Source organism: Anser anser, assembly GCF_964211835.1.
Source record: "Anser anser genome assembly, chromosome: 11".
Taxonomy (NCBI): Eukaryota; Metazoa; Chordata; class Aves; order Anseriformes; family Anatidae; genus Anser; species Anser anser.
This window is the reverse complement of record NC_139732.1, coordinates 10,624,356-10,646,577: the sequence shown is the minus strand read 5'-3', so window position 1 is coordinate 10,646,577 and position 22,222 is coordinate 10,624,356. Positions and strand designations below refer to the sequence as shown.

At 45.3% G+C, this 22,222-nt stretch overlaps 1 protein-coding gene across 3 annotated transcripts in view; it reads left to right on the top strand.

Moving 5' to 3' along the window:
- The first annotated feature begins 12,216 nt into the window (after window positions 1-12,216).
- Window positions 12,217-22,222, top strand: part of CBFB (core-binding factor subunit beta) — a 42,455-nt gene continuing 32,449 nt past the window's right edge. Inside the window, exons 1-3 of one of the 3 annotated variants that reach the window (XM_083851350.1) lie at window positions 12,217-12,448; window positions 12,620-12,706; window positions 16,972-17,088. In XM_083851350.1, coding sequence (XP_083707476.1) covers window positions 12,371-12,448; window positions 12,620-12,706; window positions 16,972-17,088 — 282 coding nt within the window. In that variant the 5' untranslated portion in view covers window positions 12,217-12,370. The remainder of the gene's footprint in view (window positions 12,449-12,619; window positions 12,707-16,971; window positions 17,089-22,222) is intronic. The other 2 variants (XM_083851351.1, XM_083851352.1) reach the window with 2 other exon arrangements.

Genomic DNA, 22,222 nt, shown 5'->3' with positions numbered 1-22,222 from the left:
TTTGCAGTGCATGGAAAGTGGGGGCTTTTCCCAGCTTCGTGGTTTTGGGGCAAATTCGGTTCTGGGAGACGCTTTCAGATATCTGCGGCTTCTTCTGTAGGGAAAAAAAAATCTCCAGCCATGCACAGGGGAGAAAACCTGCTGAAATTCAGCCTTTTGCTGCCAAGATGTACAGTGCAGTGGGTAATGACACACCTCGAAACAGAGAGTAAGACCTCAGGGCTCTGCTCTGAAGTGCTTTATTGGCAGCTCTTACCAGTAAGTCGGGAGAGCTTGACTCGCTCTCTTCTTCTAGGAACAATTTCCCTGGCCATTGCCTCACAGCTGAGTGGTGCCCAGGCTGTGGCTTTCAGCAAAGAAAGAGAGCTGCAAGTAACAGGTAAGCTTGTTTTCCCCTTTATAAGACTCTGCAAGCTTACCATGGAGGGGATGAAGGACTGCGGGGCCCGGGGGCAGATCTGTCAGGAAGGTAATCCCCAGCTGCTGCTGTGGGTTGTCCTCATTCAGTCTGGCTGAGAGAGGAGCCAAAGGTGCAGATCCCCTGAATCCCTGCCTGGCTTTTGCTGTAGGCAAAAGGCTGAACCGAGCGGCCGTGCATCACCTCCTTGACCCTTAAGCCGTAGCGCACGAGACACACATGGTTTTCATCCTGGTAAATGAAGGTTGCTGCAGTTTCCTACCAGATAAAGACATACTAAAGGGCAAAACTCAGAAATGGCAGCAGACTCCTTACCCGAGCAGAAAGAGCCATTAAGATACCAGGGTGGAAAAGGAGCGCGTTGCCAAACTGAGTGAGAGCAGATGTGACAGAGGCCGGGATCCAGCACTGTGGGAAATCAGTCTGCAGAGAGCTCAATGAGACCGGATCCTGAACGAATTGTGGCTGTTTCCCATCTAGAGGGAAACGAAAGAAAAACAGGTGAACAATTTGGTGCTACTGAGAAAATTACTGTAAATAGGAAGGACGTGAAAACCAAGCCTGAAAGAGAGCAGGGTGGGAGAAACACAACACCTCTGGATCTCAAAAGATCTGTGAAGCTCAAAACTGATATTCATAGATTTGTCGGCACAAGATAACATCAAGGAAGCTGCTGTTAAGAGCAAAAGAGAAGTGGTGAGGAACCAAGCCGTTCCCAGGGCCGCAAGCTGCCCACCAGACTTCCTTGGCTGGGCAGCAGTAGGACGTTCGCTGTTCAATCTTCTGACGCTCTCAAGAGGGTTCCTCCCTTTCCCAAAGGATTTCTCTGTGGGCTTCTGCAATTAAAATGTGACTTGGAGAGAGAAGGAACAGGAACTGCAAACGAACAGGAATTCCTGTTTTATGAAGCTGTTAGACATCCAGTGAAGATCCGCCAGGTTGGAAGTGGAGGGAAGGAGTTGAAAAGTAGGTGATGAAAATGGGGAGGAAAAACCGTGACCAGATTTTTTCCTCCAAAAGATGGAGTTAGAGCAGACTGCTAGATAAAAGGGATGTCTGTAACCTTGGATCTGACAACAGAGTGGAAATCCCCTGGCTGGAGAAAAGAAGAAAGAGAGGATGAGGTAGCTGTAAGGAGATCCTAGGGCACTGGGCTCAGATAAACCCTAGAGCAGAAGCAGCAGGCAAAAAAAAAAGGAACCCCATCAATCAGTGGCTGTGAAAATGTGTGTGTGAACTTTTCTGAAATTCCCAGGGAGAAGAATGATTCGGGCTGAGAAGCGATGAATGCAGAACTCTCAGTACTGGTGTCGTCAGCCCCACCCGAGCTGGTTTTTTGGATAAGCATGGGCCAAGGCGCGCAGCCCCCATGCGCCTCCACTTCATCACGTCTTTTGGGTGGGGGTAGAAATATCACCACAGTTAAAGCAGGGAGCAATGGATCACTTCAACAGTTACAAAATCCTTCTACAGAGGGAAAAGCATTGTTCATTGCTAGCGTGCTTAGATGATTGTGTGTAGAGAGTTTGGCCATGTCACCTTGTTCACTTCTTGGCTCCTTGCTGCGGCAGAGATGGTTGCGCTCCATCTGCTTCCAACCACCTCCCGCGATGGAAGCCAATTTCTCCCAGGGTATCCATCCCAGACCTCAAGTACCTTTACAGCTAAATGTTCTCCTCCTCCCTAATCTTGATGCTGCTGCTGTGACTTGAAGCCGTTCATTACGGCTCGGCCTTATCTGCTTGGAGCGGTGGTTTCTGTAGGGACAAGTGGTGTCTGCGTTTTTCTGAGTGGGCACGCGTGGATCAGGAGTGTCGGGTGGTTTTCATTGTAAGAAGCAGTCTGACTGCTTACAGCCTTGCCAAAGCTATTTAGGCTAAAGCTTTTCCACGCCAGGCATTTCCCTCAAGCTGTTTTCCACCCCCTTCTTTTTTTTTTTTCCTCCTCTTTGCCTTTTTTTTTTTTTTGTTTTAAAATGCAGCCAAAAGTCTCAGCTGTTTCTGAGAGTGAGGTTATGGCTGAATGGGAGAACCTTGGTGGTGGGGCTATTTTTGGAAGCCTTGAGAGCTCTGGAAGAGGGATCTGGAAAGTGGGAGCAGGGCTGGGACTCGGAGATCAGCCGGCCAGGTACAGCGACAGCTCTCCGTGGCAGACACGGGTCAGAGACTGTCAGGTTTGTACTGAGATGCTTCCTGTGAGAGGTGCCAGGAGCCATTCTCCTTGTCCTGAAAGGACTTTCTGTCCTAAAAGCCTCACCCTGCCACAGCTCAGCTTGATACTGGCTTCATAGCGAAGCAAGGTGTGGGAGATTACTATGCCTGTGTGCTTTTTCCCCCCCCCTCCATCCTCCTACACCACAAATCGCTGAGTCTGCAGGTCAAATTCAAGTAAATTTGAGAGTGGGAGGGAAAGAGGGTTTCAGAAAAATTCCTGTGAAAATCTTAAACCTAGGTGGCGTGGGAGAATGGAGGTGCAAATCCTAAGGAAAGCAGCCTGCCTTTGTTTTCACGCTCCCCAGAGCAGCTTGTCTTTGTGTAGAATAACATTGTCATTTGTTAACGCTCCTGCGATGGGATCCAACTTTGTATTTGAGCTCTATTTTTCCTTCTTTGGCTTTCAATTTTTTTTTCTCCCCCAACAGCTAAGACTGCTCACAATCCAGGATCTGCGATGAAACCAGATCTGCCTTCGATACACATTAATCATGTCTGGATTACGGGCTTTGAGCAGCCACTGGAATTTCTTTCTAGTGAAACTGTGGAAGCGACCTTTGCTTCTCCCCATGCTGTGGGTCAGTCTCGAGCTTTGCTGGACGTCTCTAAACGCTGCAGCTGCTGATGGAGACCACAGAGGTGACCGAGAGGTGAAGAACAACCTCTGGCTGCTCTGCTACCTTGTTTCCTTCGCTGCTGGCTCAGAGACGTCTCGCTGGTCTCCTTCCTGGGCAGGGGGAGCAAAGCACAAATATGCGGCGGAGAAATTACAGTGCTAAAAACTCGGAGGGGAAAATCCACATCTAATAGGAAAATCCTAGGGTAGAGAGTGCCGAGGAATCTGTCTTGGGCCATAAAGAAGGCAGAGGGGTAGCTGTAAATACAGCCTTCAACCTGGGACATGCAATCAAATCTGCACGGGGAAATTCTTGGGCCCTTACGAAGCCGAAGGGAAGTTTGCGAGGCTTCGCTCGGGCTCAGGGCGCGCCTGCTTGGATCGAGCCGGGGGAACCGGGGCCATCCTCATTTCTAGGCAGTAAAAACAAATAGCTGGGGCAGCGGAGGAGAAGCCTGAAAACAAAGTTACTATCAACACCCTTGACTCTTTGAAATCCCTTCCAAATTCTCAAAGGATAAGATCAATGCGAACAAAAACAATAACAGCGCTGTATTAAAAGAAGGTGAAAAGGCAGCTCCCTCAGCAGAACACACCCAACAAATGGGTTTTGCTTTGCTTTCTCTGAGCTGGCAGGAGGCAGGCGGGGTTAGGTAGAGCCCCAGAGCAGCAGCCAGGTATTTAAATTCTTTTTTTAACTTTCTTTGCAGACTCCGTAATGAAAGCAGCGGTCTGCGTCCCCCTGTGCCGGAGTGCTCCAAAGCTGCCTGCGATGGAATGTGCTGATAAAGAGGAAAATTTCCTTGCGGACTTGGTCTGAGACGCAAATTTAAATATTGCTAATTTTCAGTATCAGTCTCAGCAAGAGAAATCACCGCCCTGGGATCCATCTGTAAATGGTGGCAGCTCTTCCTGCCCTGGAAAGTCTGCTTAGACAATGCACTGCATGGCTTCAAATCCCAGTCTCTGTGAAGCACTCATTTCTCCAAAATCACAGGGAGACAGCCTGTGATCCACTTGTTACAATACGATGTGGCTGCCCGGTGTGTCAGGTGTATGGAAATGTACATTTTTGTGAAGTAATTAGTGTGCAATAAGTCAGCAGAGCTCAGCTCAGTTCTGAAATGCCACTTCCCCCTTGCAAATGAAATTCATTCTTTAAGAAAAAGATTTTTCTAGTAACCTGGTGGTCTGAGGGTTAGTGCTTTTGCTGCCTTTTATGAGGCAAATTTAAAGTTGGGCACACTTTGAAGGGCAGAGAAAGCAAGAAGACTGAATGACAGTAGAAAACTTTAACCCAGCTATGTTTAGGGTAACTTCCTGAAAAGAGAATAGGGGGTTTAAACAAAACTCTCATTAAGATTAATGTAAATTGTGCCGACAACTCCTCTGGAGTGGTGTCAGACAACACACGTGGAACTTTGGAAGAGAAGGGTTTTTGTGCATTGTTTCTCACTAACAAAACATTTTCAGCTTCAATGCATCTGCGGCAAATCTCTCCTACCATGCAGTTTACCAGGATTTGTATTTCAGCAGGGCAAGGTCTTAAATCTTAGATTAGAGTTGGGAGTTCATTTCTGCTTTGACTATAGAAAAAGATTTAAAAAGAAAAAGGCTTCATGAAGGCAATGGCTTTCCACCACTGGATCTGTGAAAGTAGAGATGTTCAGCTCAAAGCTTACAAGAATACCCTCACTGGAATCCAAAGAGTCACTTGGACATTATCTGTACCAAGACTGAATCACCTCTAGCAGTTGCACTGTTTATAAATCAAATGTATTGCAGATTATAAGTCTGAGCTCACTCATTGATAAACATTCACATGAGAAGCAAGAATGGGACTTTGAGTCAGTCCCTATTTAGCCTTCTCCCCCACCATCTCCATTTCAGCCCTGAAATAGCTATCCCCACAAGGGTTTGTCATCCATGCCTTGAGTTTGCACAAGCCCGGTGCTGCTCACGCAGGAGGAGGAAGGGATGGCTGCAGGACCAGGTGCTCGTGCTGTCCTGCACGCAAGCTGTTCTTCCATCAGCCACAAACTTGGCGTTGAGCAGTTTTTAACAGCTCCGTGCAGGCTAGCAGAAAACAACAACAACAAAAAAATGAAGATAGAAAGAGAAGACAAGCAAATGTAATTAACCCAGGGAGATGGATTTAGCTTTAGCTTATCAGACAGAGATTTGGCTGGTGGAGGCTTCTAGAGCACACACATGTTTTTTTTACTGTTTTTTTACGTTTTTTTTAGGCTCACTGCTTGTGACCACGTAGCGTCACTGGGTCTTTCATGTGGAAGAAAACCTCAGATGTCCTGTGTGTGCAACTTTTCATCCCCTCCGTGCTGCCAGACTGCTGCAGCTGGGTCGTGCTGGCCCCAAGGAACTGAAACTGTCTGCACTGTCCATTCTCATGCTGCTTTCTGGAAGCCCTCGAGATCTAAATATCTACAGGGACTTTGAGAACAGCCACAAGATTACAGATCTTGTCCAACATCTATGTCTTGGGCTTAAATGTTCTTTAAAATGCCTGCAAGGCTGCTGAAGTTTTGACTGGATTAAGAAATCCAGTGTGATGGGACACTGTCGCAGATAGAAGCACGGTAGATAATACACAGGACAAGCCATGCCAGAACAACACACGACTGTGTGCCGTAAGTATGGTGTGCATGGCGATAGCAGCATCTTCAGAAGTAATTTCACGAAGGCAGTTTTTAAACACTTCCTTTTATGTATGTGGGCTTGGGTGAGTCATGCCTTGAGCTCAGTTAAACTTTCTCCTCGTTGCTCAACATCACAGATAATGACAGTGTCTGTCTATTTACATAGAGATTTCGATATCTTCATCTGGGGATGTCGAGTTGTTTGATAGGAGGGGAATGGAGGAATAAGAAGTGACGAGAGATGCCCAAAGTCACTTAGCAGGCTGTAGGCAGAGCAGGACAAGGCACTCAATCCTGCACTCTGCTCACCAGACCATGGAGATGCAGACTTCGCATAATACTTTTCACATTGTGATGCAATTGGTAAAATGGAAAAAGGGTTTTAACATGAAAGCTGCATAGCTCCTCTGCCAAAACACACATAGATTGCACAGGATCCTAGAAAAGTATGTCTACTTCACTCATCATCACTATTCCTATTAACCAGTACAAAAGTCAAGTAGCCTTCTGGGATAATCTCTTTTAGTTCTCCAACTGATTGTGTAGTTCAGCCGCCATTGCCTCATCGGAGGATTAATTGGTTCTGATGTTCTCAAATTTCATTTCATGTTGGTTTCCAGAAAAACACTCGTATTCCCCTGGTTAATTGAAAAATTTAAACAGATTTTCAATTCATTATGACGTTGTGTTTTCCTAAGACGGTGCCAAGCTCGAAAAAATCAGAGGCTGCCTTTGCTGCATCAGACACGTGTACCTGGTGTGATGCTGTACTTCTGCCGTCGCACACATCTCCCACCTTTTTGTGGTTAGTTGTTGGTATGAGAATGTCAGAAAAGTGTATTCAGGTGGATGTCACAGGCTGTGCATCCTGTGGTAGATATGATACACGTATCAAAGCGTGTTTCTTTGTGAAGCACACCGTTCAACTCTCAGTGCTCAAAAGCAGAAATCATGGAATGGCTTGGGTTGGAAGGGACCCTAAAGGTTATCTAACCCCCAAAATAGGCCAGGCTGCAGGATCTGGCCCTTGAAAGCATCCAGATCACTAGGCCAGGAAAATTGGCCCAGATGGTGTTTTTTTTTACTGACTTTCCATTCAGGCTTGCCTATGAAGTCTTAGGTCCCTTGTTGCACTGTGGTCACGTCCCAGGTGGAAGCAGAGGTGTCAGCCCAGCTGCTCCTGCACTGGGGTCATGGTGAGGAGGGTGCTTCAGAGAGGGAAGGGTCTCCTGCACCCTGGCCGAGTACTCCAAATGCTTGGGAGCGACAAGGGCTCACAAGGAGTCACGTTCCCGCGAGGGAAAGGCCCGTTCAGTTACTTCAAGTAGCACCTGCAGGCATCTTTTAGGAAAAAGTTTCCAGGTTTGGTATCTGGATTGGACAGATGCATCTCTCCTGGAGCCTGGTTTAGAGAAGAGAGAGATCAGGTGCTGCTTCCTCGCTCATACCTGCCGTGCTTAGCATTTTTGAACTGGTAGGCAGCTTCCCACTCAGGATGCAACATTAGGTTTTGTCTAGCTGTTGTGGTATGGCTCTTATCTCTCTCTCTGTGCTATGTAAGATGTGTAGGTATTAACTTTGGACTTAGTCAAGTCCTGAAAAGCTGTATGTCGTTGCATTTACCTACATACATCTCCATGTACCGTGCTTCCACAGACACGAACTGACTTTAGATCGTGGCCCTCAGCGCTGCCCATATGCCTCATTCGGGTTAGTCTGGGAGACATGAGATAAGATAGATCCATATGCTGATTTATGCAGGCTAGGCATGAAAGGCTGCTCTGTAGATGAATTAGAAACCTTCAGGATGGTTTCTGCTTGTGTCTGTGGGTCCATGAACTGATCAGCAATACCCCAGGTCGCTGGTGGGAAGACTTCAGTGAGGATATCCCAGTTGGGAGCATTGGTTGTAGTTGCAGGGAAACAAAAATCAGTCTGGAGCAAAGAGAGCTATCGATTCATCTGCTCTTTTTCTCCCTCTCTGTCTCCCCCTGAATTTTGTGTAACTCATAAGCATAGACCTTGCGTAAGGGGATTGCATTTCACACTTAATGCGCATAATTATATCTTGCAAACAGTTTATTAATGGATATATAATCATAGAGTAGCTTGTATATACATAACACTGGCGTTTGATTATGCTGCAGCTGCCATAGATCAATGGATACGCAGGAGTCTTGCTTATTAGTGTCTCACATGCACAAAGTCTAGAGAGTAATTCAACGTTGGTACCACACAGTTGTTCATCAAATACTGCTACGTAGGGGAAATCAGAAAGTTTAAAGACATGGTAGAGAAGGGTTGTAGTAAGATCAGTACATATGAGACCTGCCACTTGAAGAAAATTCCCTTTCTCAGAAACGTCCCCTCTGTAAATCTTTAAGAGGTATTCTTCCCTAATTATCCATGCACTGTAAACACTTTAGATCTTATTTTGAAAAGGGATATCTTCTGAGAAATCGCTCTGAAAGTAGCATGTGTATGAGTCTGACCATTTCTATTTTCTGAAGGTGACTCACCCCGAGGCCCAACGAGCAGGCTAAGTTCTCAGCTTGTGAATCAACTGCACAAGGATCTACAGACCAAGGTAAGACTACTAACACTTGAGCAGCCTGAGCTGCACTGAAAGGGTTTGCAGCAATGTTGTTGAGACCAATAACGCACAAGGTAATGCACAAGGAAGAAGATTCTAGCTTGTTTTGGCGCATAGACGATACAGGGCTAAAAAGTAAAAGCTAAAAACGGCATGGTGAGCTGCAGAATGCCCACGAGTTTGTAACCCATCTCCAACGCGATAACCTCAGCTTTCCCTCCTGTGTCCCCCAGCTACCACCTGCAAAGCTGCTTCTGATCTGCATGGATGTTGTATGTCTGGCCAGGCGCCAGCAGCTGTGGCCAAGCAGGGTAAATAACTATCGAAATTCTGCTGTAGCCTTTCGTGCAGTGAAGGCATTCATTTGTGTGCCTCTCCTATATCTGTCTGGGAATTAAAAAATAAATAAATTAGGAACTTTTCTATCTTTAAGACCTGAGTTGACTTAGTAATTGCTTGGGGCTGCATGGGGTATTGAGGGGAACAGCTGGGCAATTTTGTAAGCTTCCCGTGATGAGAAAATAGGCCTTTTTTTTTTCCTTTTTTTTTCTTTTTTTTTTTTTTTTCCCCCGGTTATATCTCTTATTATGTAAAAGAATCAGATCACTTCACCAAGGAGGTATTCTTCAGAGTTCATTTTTTTCAAATCATCTTAGCCTAGAGAAACTGGATAAATTCAGAAGAATAATAAGAGGCTGTGTGACTGTTTTCTATCTCACCCCTTCCTGCTATTCTCTTTCTGCACCAGACCAAGGGAGGCAACAGACAGAAGCAGCGACTGATCTGGTACAGACTTTCCAATAATATTGATTCACTTTATTTAAAACAAAAACTTTGCAGGGGACAGATGAAAACTCCAGGATGACAAATGCCAAACAAAAGGCTGTGGGGAGGAAAGCAAATTTATGTTGTTTCCAAACAAAGTCTTGAAAAACATGGACAAAGGAAAAAAAAAAAAGGAAAAAATAAAAGGAAAAAAAAAACCACCACACAACTTGCTAAGTGATTATGACTCCCATTTCTTATTTTAGGGGTTTACAAACACTCATCTTGCTTTTGACCTTCATAACTTTTTTTTTTTTAATGTTGTTTGGAAAAAGGCATGTTCAGTTGGTGTTGGGGGGGGCAGGAGCTGTGCGATGTACTAGCGAGTAATGAAAGATTACTAGAGGTCAAGGAAGCAGATTTCTACCTTATGAACTTGGCAGCTCTCCTGCAGGTCTACGCACTTGGTATTGATCTTGCTGTAAGATGAATAGATATGGATTTTTTTTTAAAAAAAAAAATTCTTTTGGGGGACCTCTAAATATGCCTGACATTCATGAGAATTCTGCTCAAGGGTTAGTATTAATCTATATTAATCAAGATAATACATAACATTTCTATGTTTTTGGTCTCAGTGCAGCTTCTTTTCAGATTAGGTTATTATTGAAGAAATGTTTTTAAACAGTTCTTTTAGTGCTTTTAACTTCTGAATGTACATGCATATCTGCATTACAGTAACAAAGTGAAAATGGGAAGATACAGCTTTAACACATCTGGAGTTATTGCCTAAATCTGCAGATTCCAATGATCACAAATGTATTAAACTTCCTGAAGAATATTTTCTACATTTAGAAAAAAAACTTTTTTTTTTTTTTTTATGAAGTCTGTATACAAATAGTTAAGGAATACAGACGCTTCCCTCCTTTTTTGTTAATTTGCTAGTACTTGATTCACATCATGCCTTCTGGCTAACCTTAGTATCGCCCTCTTTCAATTTGCATGAGTACGTGTAAAGTTAAGCTTGTAATGCTGAGAGATTAGAAAACCTCATTTCTTTATCAAAAGATCTAATACGCTCTAATATTTTTATGCTGGCAGTAGGCACTGTACTATCCAATTGTTTTTTGGCGTGTGCACCTACCCTTACGACACTGCTAAAAAGCAAGGAAGGATTGTAGGAAAAAATGATCATTAGGATATGGATGGAATAAAAAGGTTTAGGGACAGGTGATGCACGTTCAGCCAGGCTCCCTGATTGAATCAGGTCCTGCAGAACACCTGTTTGGGAGGAAGAGGAGTTAAGTTGCAGTCTCAGGGCCGTGTTTTTGACATGTATGTGAGGTGAAACGCTGGGCTTTTTGCTCTAGGTCAATGCCAGGGTTTCAAAGGCACTGGGCATCCCCGCTGCGGGCTGTCGAGCAGTGGGCACCTCCTCTCTTCCCCAAGCAGGCCCCTCGCCCACATCTATGCCCTGCTCAGGCAGCGCTCGTTCCCTGTAGCTCTTGCACAGGCAAGGGGGCTGATGCAGCCCCTGCAATTTTGTGTTTTGTAAAGCAGCAAGGAAGCAGGAAGGGGTTTGTTTCCTTTGACAGTGGTGGGATACAGCCTTGGGGCCACCCTTTTGGCCAAGCCAAGTGCCAACGGACCCTTGTGCTGGCTGTTGGGCTCTCAGCAGCCATGAGGGGAGCCCTCTCATGGGGTGAGGTTGAGGGGTACCCCCTTCACACTCACACCCCCGGGGGCTGTGACATGGCCACCTCTCCCTTCTCCTGACCCAAATGGGACAGCAGGTGCAGGGCACAGCCCTGCTTGGCACTCCCTGGCTTCTATCAGGAATAGTGCAGCCAGCAGGACCAGGGAGGTGATCGTCCCCCTGTGCTCTGGTGAGGCCGCACCTCAAATACTGTGTTCAGCTTTGGGCCTCTCACTACAAGAAGGACATCGAGGCCCTGCAGCGTGTCCAGAGAAGGGCTATGAAGCTAGTGAAGGGCCTGGGACACAAGTCCTGTGAGGAGCAACTGAGGGCACTGGGGGTGTTCAGCCTGGAGAAGAGGAGGCTCAGGGGAGACCTTATTGCTCTCTGCAACTGCCTAAGATGAAGCTGTGAGGAGCTGGGGGTCAGCCTCTTCTTGCAGGTAACCGGTGATAGGACTAGAGGGAATGGCCTCAAGTTGCGCCAGGGGAGATTCAGGTTGGAAATGAGGAGACATTTCTTCTCAGAAAGCGCAGTCTGGTGTTGGGACGGGTTGCCCAAGGAGGTGTAGGCGTCACTGTCCCTGGGGTTGTTCAAGGTTGGACGTGGTGCTTAGGGACATGGTTCAGTGGGTGATGGTGGTCGTAGGACCAGGTGATCTTGGAGGGCTTTTCCAACCCTAATGATTCCAGGATTCCTGGTGTCACTGAGGGGGCAGCACCCACCACGGGGTTGAAGGAGGACTGCAGGGGGCTGAGGGGAACTGGAGGTGACTGAAGGGAGCTGAGGAGGGCTGAGGGGGCTGAAGGGCACTGAGGGTGCCATCCCGCCCTCCCTCAGCAGCTCTGATGCTGCTCCCCTCGAAGCAGGAAGCCGGAAACCATCTCAAGGAGCCGCGTTAGCGAAAAAAAGGGGAGCGAGGCGGCTCCCCTCACCCTGGGGGGGGGGGGGGGGGGGCGACATCACCCCTCCTCCCCTCGCGCTTCCCCTTTCCCGCCTCAGCGGGCGGCGCGCGAGCCCCCGCGGCGCAGCAGCAGCAGCAGGAGCAGCAGCAGCAGGAGCAGCAGCAGCAGGAGCAGCACGAGCAGCACCAGAAGCACCAGCAGCACCAGCAGCAGCGCAAGCGCAGTGGCAGCGGCGGAGTTGTGAATGGCGCGGCTGTGCCCGGCCGGAGTTGGCGGGGCGGGGAGGAAGTCGGAGGGGAGGGGGCGGGGGCGGGCGGCGGCTGTGCGCGCGCGGCGGGGGGAGGAGGAGGAGGAGGAGGAGGAGAAGGAGAAGAAGAAGGGAGGGGGGGCGCCGGCTGGGGGCTAACAAAGGGCGAGGCGTAGCGCTGGGGCTGGGACAGGGAAGAGGAGGAGGGACGGAGGGAGGAGGAGGAGGGAGGAGGAGGAAGGGCAGCCGGCGGCCCCACCACCATGCCGCGGGTCGTCCCCGACCAGCGGAGCAAGTTCGAGAACGAGGAGTTCTTCAGGAAGCTGAGCCGCGAGTGCGAGGTGAGGCAGAGGAGGGAGGGAAGGAGGGACGAAGGCTGCGGGGGAGGCTGGCCTCACCGAGGGGAAACTTTCCTCATGGGGACCGTGGGGGGGGTAACGCAGTCTGTGCGCCGCGCTGCGCCTTATCTTACCGCCGGCTCCCCCCCCGATTGAGCGCCCTGTGCCCCGCAGATTAAATACACCGGCTTCAGGGACCGGCCCCACGAGGAGAGGCAGGCCCGCTTCCAAAACGCCTGCCGGGACGGCCGCTCCGAGATCGTAAGTGGGGCTGGGGGGTCCCGGGGGGCGTTTGGGGGGTCCCCGAGGTGCCGTGGGGGGTCCCCGGGGTGGGTTTGGGGTCCCCTCGGGGCGCTGTGGGGGTCCCCGGGGCTCCCCCCGGGCTGGGACCGCGGCGGTGCCTCCCCGAAAAGTTTCGGGAGAGCTCCGAGGAGGAGGAGGAGAGGAGGAAGGCGCCGAAGCAATTAAGCCCAAAGGCTCCTTGCTGGGTGTGGCGGGCGGGGACGGGGCTCTGCTTGCTCCTCGGCCGGCCCTTTGCCCGAAAGTTGTGCTTTGGTTGTTTTTTTCCCCCCCCTTTTTCCTCTAAATAACAAACGCTGCGGCGCGGGCTTCGCAGCAGAGCGAGGATTCCCCTCAGGGGACGCGAACGAGGAGCCCGTGGAGCCTTCACTTTCAGATTTTAATTCTTATTCTCTGAGGAAACACTAATTTTCGGAGCTGAAATCGTCCAAAGGCGCTAGCTAAACGTCTCCAAATGAGCTGCGTGGTGTCCGTGAGCTCAAGCAAACGCTCTCAAAATTAGGCTTTGAAAGTGGCAACTTGAGCCCTGTTTTCCCTCATTCATTAGGGCTAGTACGGGCTCCGCTGAATTAAAGCGTGAGACGAAGTGCGGCTCGCAGCAGTCGAGAAGTGACTGGCTATTTCCTGGTTTGCTTTCTGCTATATGTTCCTCCTGTAAGATCGGCGTGGTGTAGCGTTTCTGTGAGGCTGTTAACTGTTAACTGCTCTCAAAATGCAGAAGTAACCTCTTTTTTCGTTTAAAAGATAGCAAGAAAAGAAGGTAAAAGTTCCCTTCCTGCAGAAGTAACCCCTACTTTCACCTAGTTTGGTTTTATGGTGATTCTGTCATTTCCCTCAGCGTGGGTCGTAGTGTCGTTTGGGTTGGACAAGACCTCAGAGATCACCTAGGTATTACTAGTCAGCTTACAATGAAATCCTTTATGCACAACCGTACCGAAATATAATTGAATACTAATTACCACAGCCGATCCTGTTTATTTGCATTTCTGTGTAAAAGGATATCCTTACGTTGTACTAAGTAACTTTATTTTACCTAGATCTTACCCATCTGTGGGTTCAGAACCTGTAATACTATTTTATGAGAGGCCTCCTGTTGTCAGTCTCCCTTATTTTAGTGCGTTTTTACATTCATTTTTCATTGTTTGCTCCCTTTAAAAAGTCACCAGGGAAACAATGGGTAGGTAAGGAAAACAAAAGTCTGCAAGCATTTGAAGTTCCTGAACAGGTGAAAGTGCAGCATATACCTGATTCCTTCCCTTAGAAAACAAACAAACAAAGGACGTTTAGCTTATAACTAGCTTTCTAATGCCACATACGCAGTTATTTCTATAAATGGGAAATCGCTGTCGGTTCACCTTTGTACTTCTAAGCCTGCTGTCTTTCCCTGCCAGAACTTCATCCCTTGGAAGCCACCAGCAATGTCTGTTCTACATATTTTTTCATCTACTTAATTATAAAACAGCCTCTACATTTCTTGATCTGAAACATCTGGTTTTGTTCTGTGAACAGGGCACAAGCAGTCGGGTTTATTTGGAAACGTAGTGTGTGTAATGACTGATGTTAAAAAGAGCTAGCAATTGTACTTTTTTTTTTCTGGTCTTGAATGTTTTTCCAGACATCAAGGATTTATTCTTTTATCTCCAAAGGGAGCCTTTGTAAATGACCTTACATATTTTTAAGCAGACAAAAAAAAAAAAAGGCAGAGAACAGCGTAAGGATTCAACGTAGAACTGGCAATAGGTTGCTGGTTACTTCGATTAAAGCTCTTGATTGAGCAAGGAAAATAATGGCCGGTATTAATGGAAAAAGTAACTGCGGAATACTGAGCTTGCTGTCTTGCTGGTGTTAAATTGCTTTGATAACTTGAAAATAACTTTGCATTTGCAATTTGTTTTCGGAGGCTTCCTAACTGCGCTTGGTTGGAAGGCACTTGCTTGTGTTTATGTTGTCTAGATGTAGGTCAGATCACCCTGGTGCTACATGATAAGCTTTTTAGCATTTCAGATAGAGCTTTAAAAGGCTCTGTATAGCAAATTACAATTTCACTAATTTCAAGTTTATTATCGAAGTAGTAATGTGATGATGATAATTGCTATTTTATTCCTTACCTTAAGGAAAATTCTGGGTCCAGGGTAGTTTTCTGTGGTTACTAGCGAGACCATTCTTCAGTTTTTAAGTATTGACCAATGACTTTCACACATGGTATTTTAATCGGGTGGTTTTATCTTCACAAAGGGAGAAAGCAGGCTTCAGAAATCAAGAGAGTAAGTTTTCCACGCAGCTTTTAAAGAGCTGGTGGTCTAAGTGTTGCCTGCATGACTCCAAGAGGATGTGTGAATTTGTCTACTTTCATTTTCTTTTCTCTTTTTTTTGCTAATATTATTCCCATGCTTTTTCACGGTCCTCCAGCACAAGCTTAGATGCAGGGGGTGGGAAGGATCGGGTGCTTCTCTGCCTTGCTCAGTTTCCCAGAAAGCGAGGGAAGTTCTGGCCCGGTATCCTTGGGACCCACGGGTGCTGGAGCGGTCCAGAGGGCTGCAGAGGTTGCACTCCTGGGCACTTGGCATGAATTGAGGAGTGCAAGAGATGTATTTGCTAAAGATGCTGGGAGATGGGAAGGTAGTTTTTATGTAGATACAGTAGTAACTTAGAGTAGCAAAGGGGATAAGAGAAGCAAGCTGGATGCTAATGATCTGCAGCCCCTGGCAGTTTTGGTGCTTTTTGTGCAAGTGTATCCCTGATGAAGCTTCTGTTACCTTGATTGAAATGTCTCAGGGTATCATACTGCAAAGAAATGTTAACGCACCAGTATGGTATCCCTTCAGTACGAGCAGGACTGATTCTTTATTTTTAACGATGTCAAGAATGGGTTTAGCAGGCAACTAACAAAAATAAAAATAAAAAAAATAGCCTGGGATGGAACTTGATTGCAGAGCATTGGTCTCCCTTGGTGGGGGGGAGGAAAGTCAAGACAAAGCACTTCTACTTTCAAAATGGGAGGTATTAATCCTGTGACAGTGTTGCAGTACATGACCGGAACTATCTTAAATAACATGTAGAGCTATTGTGTCATAGGCAGCAGCACGGTTACATTTATACCACAGAGCTGCTCTATTCTGGCTTGCTTGAAAGGAATCTGCTTGTCGGGAAAATCCAACTATTCGGGTAGTATCTGTGTAGCTTTTAAGAAAAAAATATATTCTGGATTAATGACCATTTAAATCTAAGTGATCATGGTAATCAATACAGTGTGATTTGATTGCAACAAAACATGTTTGACCCTGGGATTTTGAGCAGAGTTGTGTTCTGGCGGTGTGTTCCAGTATTCACATGCTTGCAGGACGCAGTGTAGTGTATCAGATTGGGGAAAAAAAATAGATTTTTGCTTCCACATCTAGAAATTGGCATGCTGTTCGCTGCTTGGAGCTGGTAAGATGTACAAATAAATACAGAGATCTTAAAGAAAACTGCATCTTATTTTCATTTGAAGCCATAGGAAATATTTACTTGAGAGCAGTGCATGCTTTTTCCAATACGGTTGAGTTAGTCCCTCTAATGACTTTACAAAGGGCTGCAGCTGAGAGGAATTCCTGAATTCCTATTCCAACGTGTTCTCCCTGATGCACCACCCTGGATCTCACCACTTTCTTAATGTGACAGCAGGACTTTGTCCTGGGAAGTTTAACAGAGCTGTATTGACGCTTGCCTGCGGACAATGCAATAGGAATATCTGCTTTTCAGGTCAGATAACCATTTGCTGAGGTGCAAGTGTATTCTGAGAAGAAACGACTCCTTTCCTTGCAAAAAAAGTTGTCCCTGGTAACAGGTCTCTGGAGTTCATTTTCCTCTAGAACGACTTCTTTTTCGGGATATGCAAGCTCTTTAAAAAGCATAGGCAATTTTTAATGTTTTAGATACTAAGTTGTTGTAGGGTATCCAGACAGAACCGAAATGACAGATTCTAATGTCAGCAAAACTGATTTGAAAGAAGTATTGATTCCATGTTGTATTTTATATCCGAAGCAGCCAATGGCAAATGTTGTCAAAATGGAATCAGATGTTTGTAACTTAATACTTAAGAAAAATGATGAGTGCATGTTTTTGACTTTAAGTATTCTCTATGCTGCCTGGCTTAAGACATAAACTGATGTAAAAATAAATGACTGCCTGCATAATTTATGTAATGTCTTGCTCCCTGATCCTGTTTGTATTGATTTTTCTAAAAGGCTTTTGTGGCCACAGGAACCAATCTGTCTCTCCAGTTTTTTCCGGCCAGCTGGCAGGGGGAGCAGCGACAGACACCGACCCGGGAGTATGTCGACTTTGAAAGAGAAGGAGGCAAGGTAAGAAGGAAATTGCTGCAACTGAAAGAAATGTTTATGCTGTGCTTGTGGTCTGATTAGTATGGGCTGCGTGTATGATGCGAAATTACTAATAATTCCCGTCTTGGTGCATGTAGGTAGTCTGCGAGTGCAACTGCAAGTCAGTACAATACTGGTATAAATATTAACATTGTTTTAAAGCATGTTAATATTTTTGGAGGGAAACACGTGGTTGGTCCTGGTGGCTTTTCATTATTTTGAAGAACAGAACTTTCTTCGGCCATGCTACGTTAAAATTTTGGGAGCAGCTTAAATTGTTAATGGTGTACTTCTAGAATGGTACAGAAATCAGACGTTGGCCGCCCAGTTGTGGTGGGTTAACGAACATTTGCTTTCTGACCTCATTACTTCATTGGGTCTTAGGTTGCCAGTTGACACAGCAAGCAGTCAACGTGGTGTCGAGTGGAATGAGTCTTTTTTTTTCCCCCTCACTTTCACCATAAGTGGTAATACAGGATAAGCATTGCTTTCAAAATTGATTTGTGACGTTTTATTTCTTTCTGAGGTGGTTGTCCCGTGGACTGACACTGAAAGCAGGAGTTCCTTAATGACAGTGATATTACTGTGAAGCTGTATTAGAATTAAAGCCAGAAACCTTGCTTAGTCTGGTCAGTTAAAATGAAGTTACTGAAATCGCTTATAACTGGTTTTGTTTTACAGGAAAAACATACCTTTAGAAATGTAGATGCTGTCTCTTACCTATACTGCTCTAGATGCCTTGGAACTGATCCAAAGATCACTGAAGTCAATAGGAGAGTTTCTGCTGACCTCAGTAGGTTTGGACCAGCACTTAAGGCCCCTCGGCCTTTTAGGTTCAGGCTAATTTCTCTATAGCTCTTTGACTTTAAAGATTGGAATAGACTATTAAGTTCTGGCTTCTGCCTAAAAGTTTTTGCCCAATCTTTTAGTGAGTAGTGGCTAACGTTACCAGATCTAACGGGCTGGAGGAAATATTTGAAGCGTGTTCAGGGTTAACGATATATTGCATCTTTTAACTGCTGCTAGGTAGGAAGATAAATATTTCCTGTAGTGGGGAAAACCTGGTTGGAAGAAAAAAAATTCCTGAGGGCAGATATGGTATTTGGAATTCAACTTAATGAGTTTTTTTTGAAAAAAATTGTTTTCCGTTCAGTCCTGTGAGGCTTCCAGAAGTTTGACAAACCGGGGGAGAAGGAGTGAAGTTGGCTATGCTGGGCACTGACTGCTTTGCTAAGGAAGCTGAATTGAATCTGGCTCTTACTGAAAAATATTGATTCTGGCTCACAATTGAATGAGGAATTTTTCTTGTAATGTGTAAGAAGACTGAGGTCTTTCTTCTTGCCAGTTCAAAAATAATTTTATTTACTCCTATATATTTTTTAACTTTATTTTCTCTGGATGAATTCTTAAAGTACTGAACTATTTCATCCATTTCCTTGTGTTGTCTTAATCAGGTAAGAAGCGGGCAGATAAGCTGCGTATTAGAATAGAGCAGGAGTCTCGTTCATGTGTGCCACTCCCTGTTTTATGTCTGTTTACAGTAAATTCTAGAGTGCTTTGCTAAATTGTTCAAAGTCTTTCATCCAAAAAGAGGCTGGAGGTGGACACACTAATAAATGGGATTAGCGTTAGCTCCAGGACAAGCAAATCACAAATTTGCCATTGTAATCAGGCTTTACTGTTGTAAATCACGTGTGAACGCAGGCTCTGCACAAAATTAAACTCGCCTGAAAGTAAGCCACTCCCATAACTTCAGAAGAGGAGCAAGCAGAACGCGAGAGAGCTGCTTACGTTATCAACAGAAACAGTTAAGTGTTTTATCAGTTGAATGGTCTGAGATTTTTTTGTTCTCTGTAGATTTCTATAGCCTGGCTTTATTAAGAATTTCTTTCATAGGCTTCGGCAGTCTCTTAACGCCATGTGATTTCTGTAGCTCTGTGCAACATTGTTTTATGAGCTTTGATTCTTGAGGCAGTGCATAATATGTGTTTGTTCATCACTGGACTTAAGCCAGCAAGGCATGTTTTTAATTATATGAATAAAAAAGGCTATGGGGGGAGCTGTCAGTTAATTATTATTTTAGGCATTAGTTTGAGATCTAGAACGTAGATAAACTTACCAGTGCTAGAATATTTTTATTCTGGAATTCTGCTTCACTGTTTGGCCAAGCAAGTGATGGCCCAAAATAGTTTTATCCAGAGTTTGAGCATGTCACTGTTGTGCCCAAGCAACTTTACATATTGACGAATTTACCAGCGTGGCATCTGCTGGGATTGCCTCCTTAAATGACTGAATTTTAGAAAGAGAAACATCCTTGTGAATCCATGTGAAAAGTCAGGACTCTGTACATATTTCCTTTGTAGGCTTGAGGTTTTTCAGCCTGATATTTTTTAACACAGGGATTTTTTCCTATGCTTTATTTGACTTCTGATGTTTCTGGTGTTCATGATGGTTGGGTAGGCCACTACTGGATACCCAGTCTTCATTAATTCAAAAATAGAACAGCAAAGTGTTCCCTTAAGTTTAAAATGAGTACAAATATTGAGCTGAACCTTTTAATACCGTGTGTTCTCTTTGTTTATTAGCAAAAGTAATTGTGTATTTTAGTGTGGTTTTTTTCAGGTTTGTCATAGCAAAAGAATACAGAGCAGTAAAAATTGCTCCCTAGATTCCTGGACTGTAGGAATTGTAGGATGCTATTTCATTACAGCCTTGTGTGGGGTGGGGAGTGTCAAATCGAGAGTGTGTCCTCTGTCTGGATACCCAAATTGTACTGAGGTTTCCTGGTCCTGTGTATTGTCAGGTAGCATCCATTTCTTTCTTTTTTTTTCCTTTAAGAACACATAAATAAATGTTTCTAAGAAATGCAGAGGCAGGTGGTGTAGTAGCATCATCTGTTGGCTGAAATCTCATTGTCCCCTTGTTTTGTTAAGAACTGTGAGATTAATTTTTTTCATCGTTCATTTTGTATTCGTTTTACAGTAAGATAAAATACCCCTGTTTTTTCTTTCATTTTTCCAAGTCTTATATGTCGCTCTGGCCTTTCTTGCCTCAAAGTGCATTAGTTCTCTGATGTTCTTTTATTGTTTAAATATCGGTTACTGCGCCGAAGAAGTGTGTGAAGTTGTTCTACTTCCCCTCCCCTTTCTAATACTCTTCTCCATCTCATTTCTAATGCAGCTGAACTTCCTGTCTGCTGCTCAGCAGCAGCTGCTCATAAACCAGAATCTTCAGCACAGGCTTATTTTAGTGCCATACACGACAAACTCCACGATTCCGGAGCACAGCGCGTCAGACAGGCTTGAAGTCGATTTGGGGTACCTGGTACACCACACGCGAGATGTAGTTGGGCTTTCTACTCCCTAGGCCGTTAACTCTGTTCCAGACATAAGTAAAGAATACCGGACTTCAGTTTTCTTCCTGACGATGCTGAGTTTCTCCTCATGTGCTATTTTTCTGTCCTAAGTAGGAAATTTACGTAGCTTGAAGTTGATTTTAATTGCTTGGATGAATCATAAAACCTGGGATTTCTGTCACACTGCAGACACCACAGAAGTTACAGAAATATAATGAGTAAGAGAAGTGGTGTATTTGAGTAAAAACTAAATTTAAATGGCAGTCAACAGTGCTCGTTTTGCACTTGCTCCCTTCTCTCACTAGAAATAGTTATGTGGCTTGATGAATAGCACTCGTCCCCACAGTAACTTTTTTTCTTCTGACGTCAGCAATAAACTTTGGCGGGTGATTGGGATGACATATTGACTGCCCTGTTTCTTGAGGAAATGCAATTTCTAGTCAAACATAGGATCGTGGTGTACCCAGCAGGATTTGCTTAGAAGATGAAAGCTTAATCTATGAGAAATGCCTGAATACCTCTGCTAACCTGCATTGAATCAGAGGTTTCTTTGGTCCACACCTATATTTGAAGAATTTAGCTGAAATACTAATTCATTCAAACCAAGTTGGAGTAGCAACTTTTTTGTACACTTCTGAACAAATAAGGGAAACTATCTTACAGTTTCAGCTCTCAGTTTTTACCCCACTGTAATACCAAAGAGCTGTGTTCCTTAAGTTGCTGTATTTTCAGCCCACTAGTAGCTGTGACTTTTGCATTTTTGCCATCTAAAATGTTCTCACCACTGGGGTAGTTGCTGTATGTGCTCCCTGGAAAAAAGGGGCTTTAACTTTTTTTCTGAAATGTTGATGCACTAGATGCTAGGGAATGAGGGGGAAAAAGCGTGTGCTAGAGCCATCATACTAATTAAAGTTCAAGTTGTAGTGTGCCACTGTCTCAGCCATGAGATAAGTCATCAAGACTGTCATTTTGCCTGTCTGTAGTAATTTAATGCTCCTTTGAATTATTGCACAGGTGTCTGTCTCAGGCACTGGCCAGTCCTCTAGCCCTGAAGAGCTGGGTGTCACCTAACCAAAGTTCAGGGAGCCATTTCTACGTGGGGGCTTGTAAGGTGTGACAGGTAAAAACGTAGCAAATGCCAGCATTTAAGCAGTACTGTGCACATTCGTGTGGCTCCTCTCTTAGTATGTAAGGCCATCTGGTGAGGATGGTCAGCTTCCCAGGAGCTGTCCTGTAGGACTGCAGAGCAGCCTTGCTGCTTCACAGGTGAAAGCTCAGGATCCTTGCATGGCTTTGTACAGTCCCTGACTGATCTTTAGGCTAGCCCCTAGTGCCTCAGTGGGTTAGGATAGCAATATTTTAGGCTCAAATATCAAGCCTGTTCAGCTACTGATCTCTCCCTTTGTTTTAGTAGAATAATGCAGGATTACTCCTCTGGCTTATTTTCAATTTAGCACAGGAACACTGAGCAGCGCACATCTGAGTGGAGCCCTGACGAAGCCCCCATCACTGATGCTCACTTACGGCTCTCCGGCTTCTTCTGTAGGCATTGAACAAGAAAGTCAGTGTGTGTTTGTTCTGACAGCAGGTACACGGGGTTGGTCTGGTAACTAGTTCATGTTCAGCCTGACAAAACAGCTTGCTTATTTATTGGAGTTGTGTGTCAGGGGTCCTGTAAAGCCTTAGTAGGTAAGAATCCACTTTCCTACACGGTCCCCTTGATCAATTTTCATACAGGATTTTGTGTATGGTCTGCGTAAA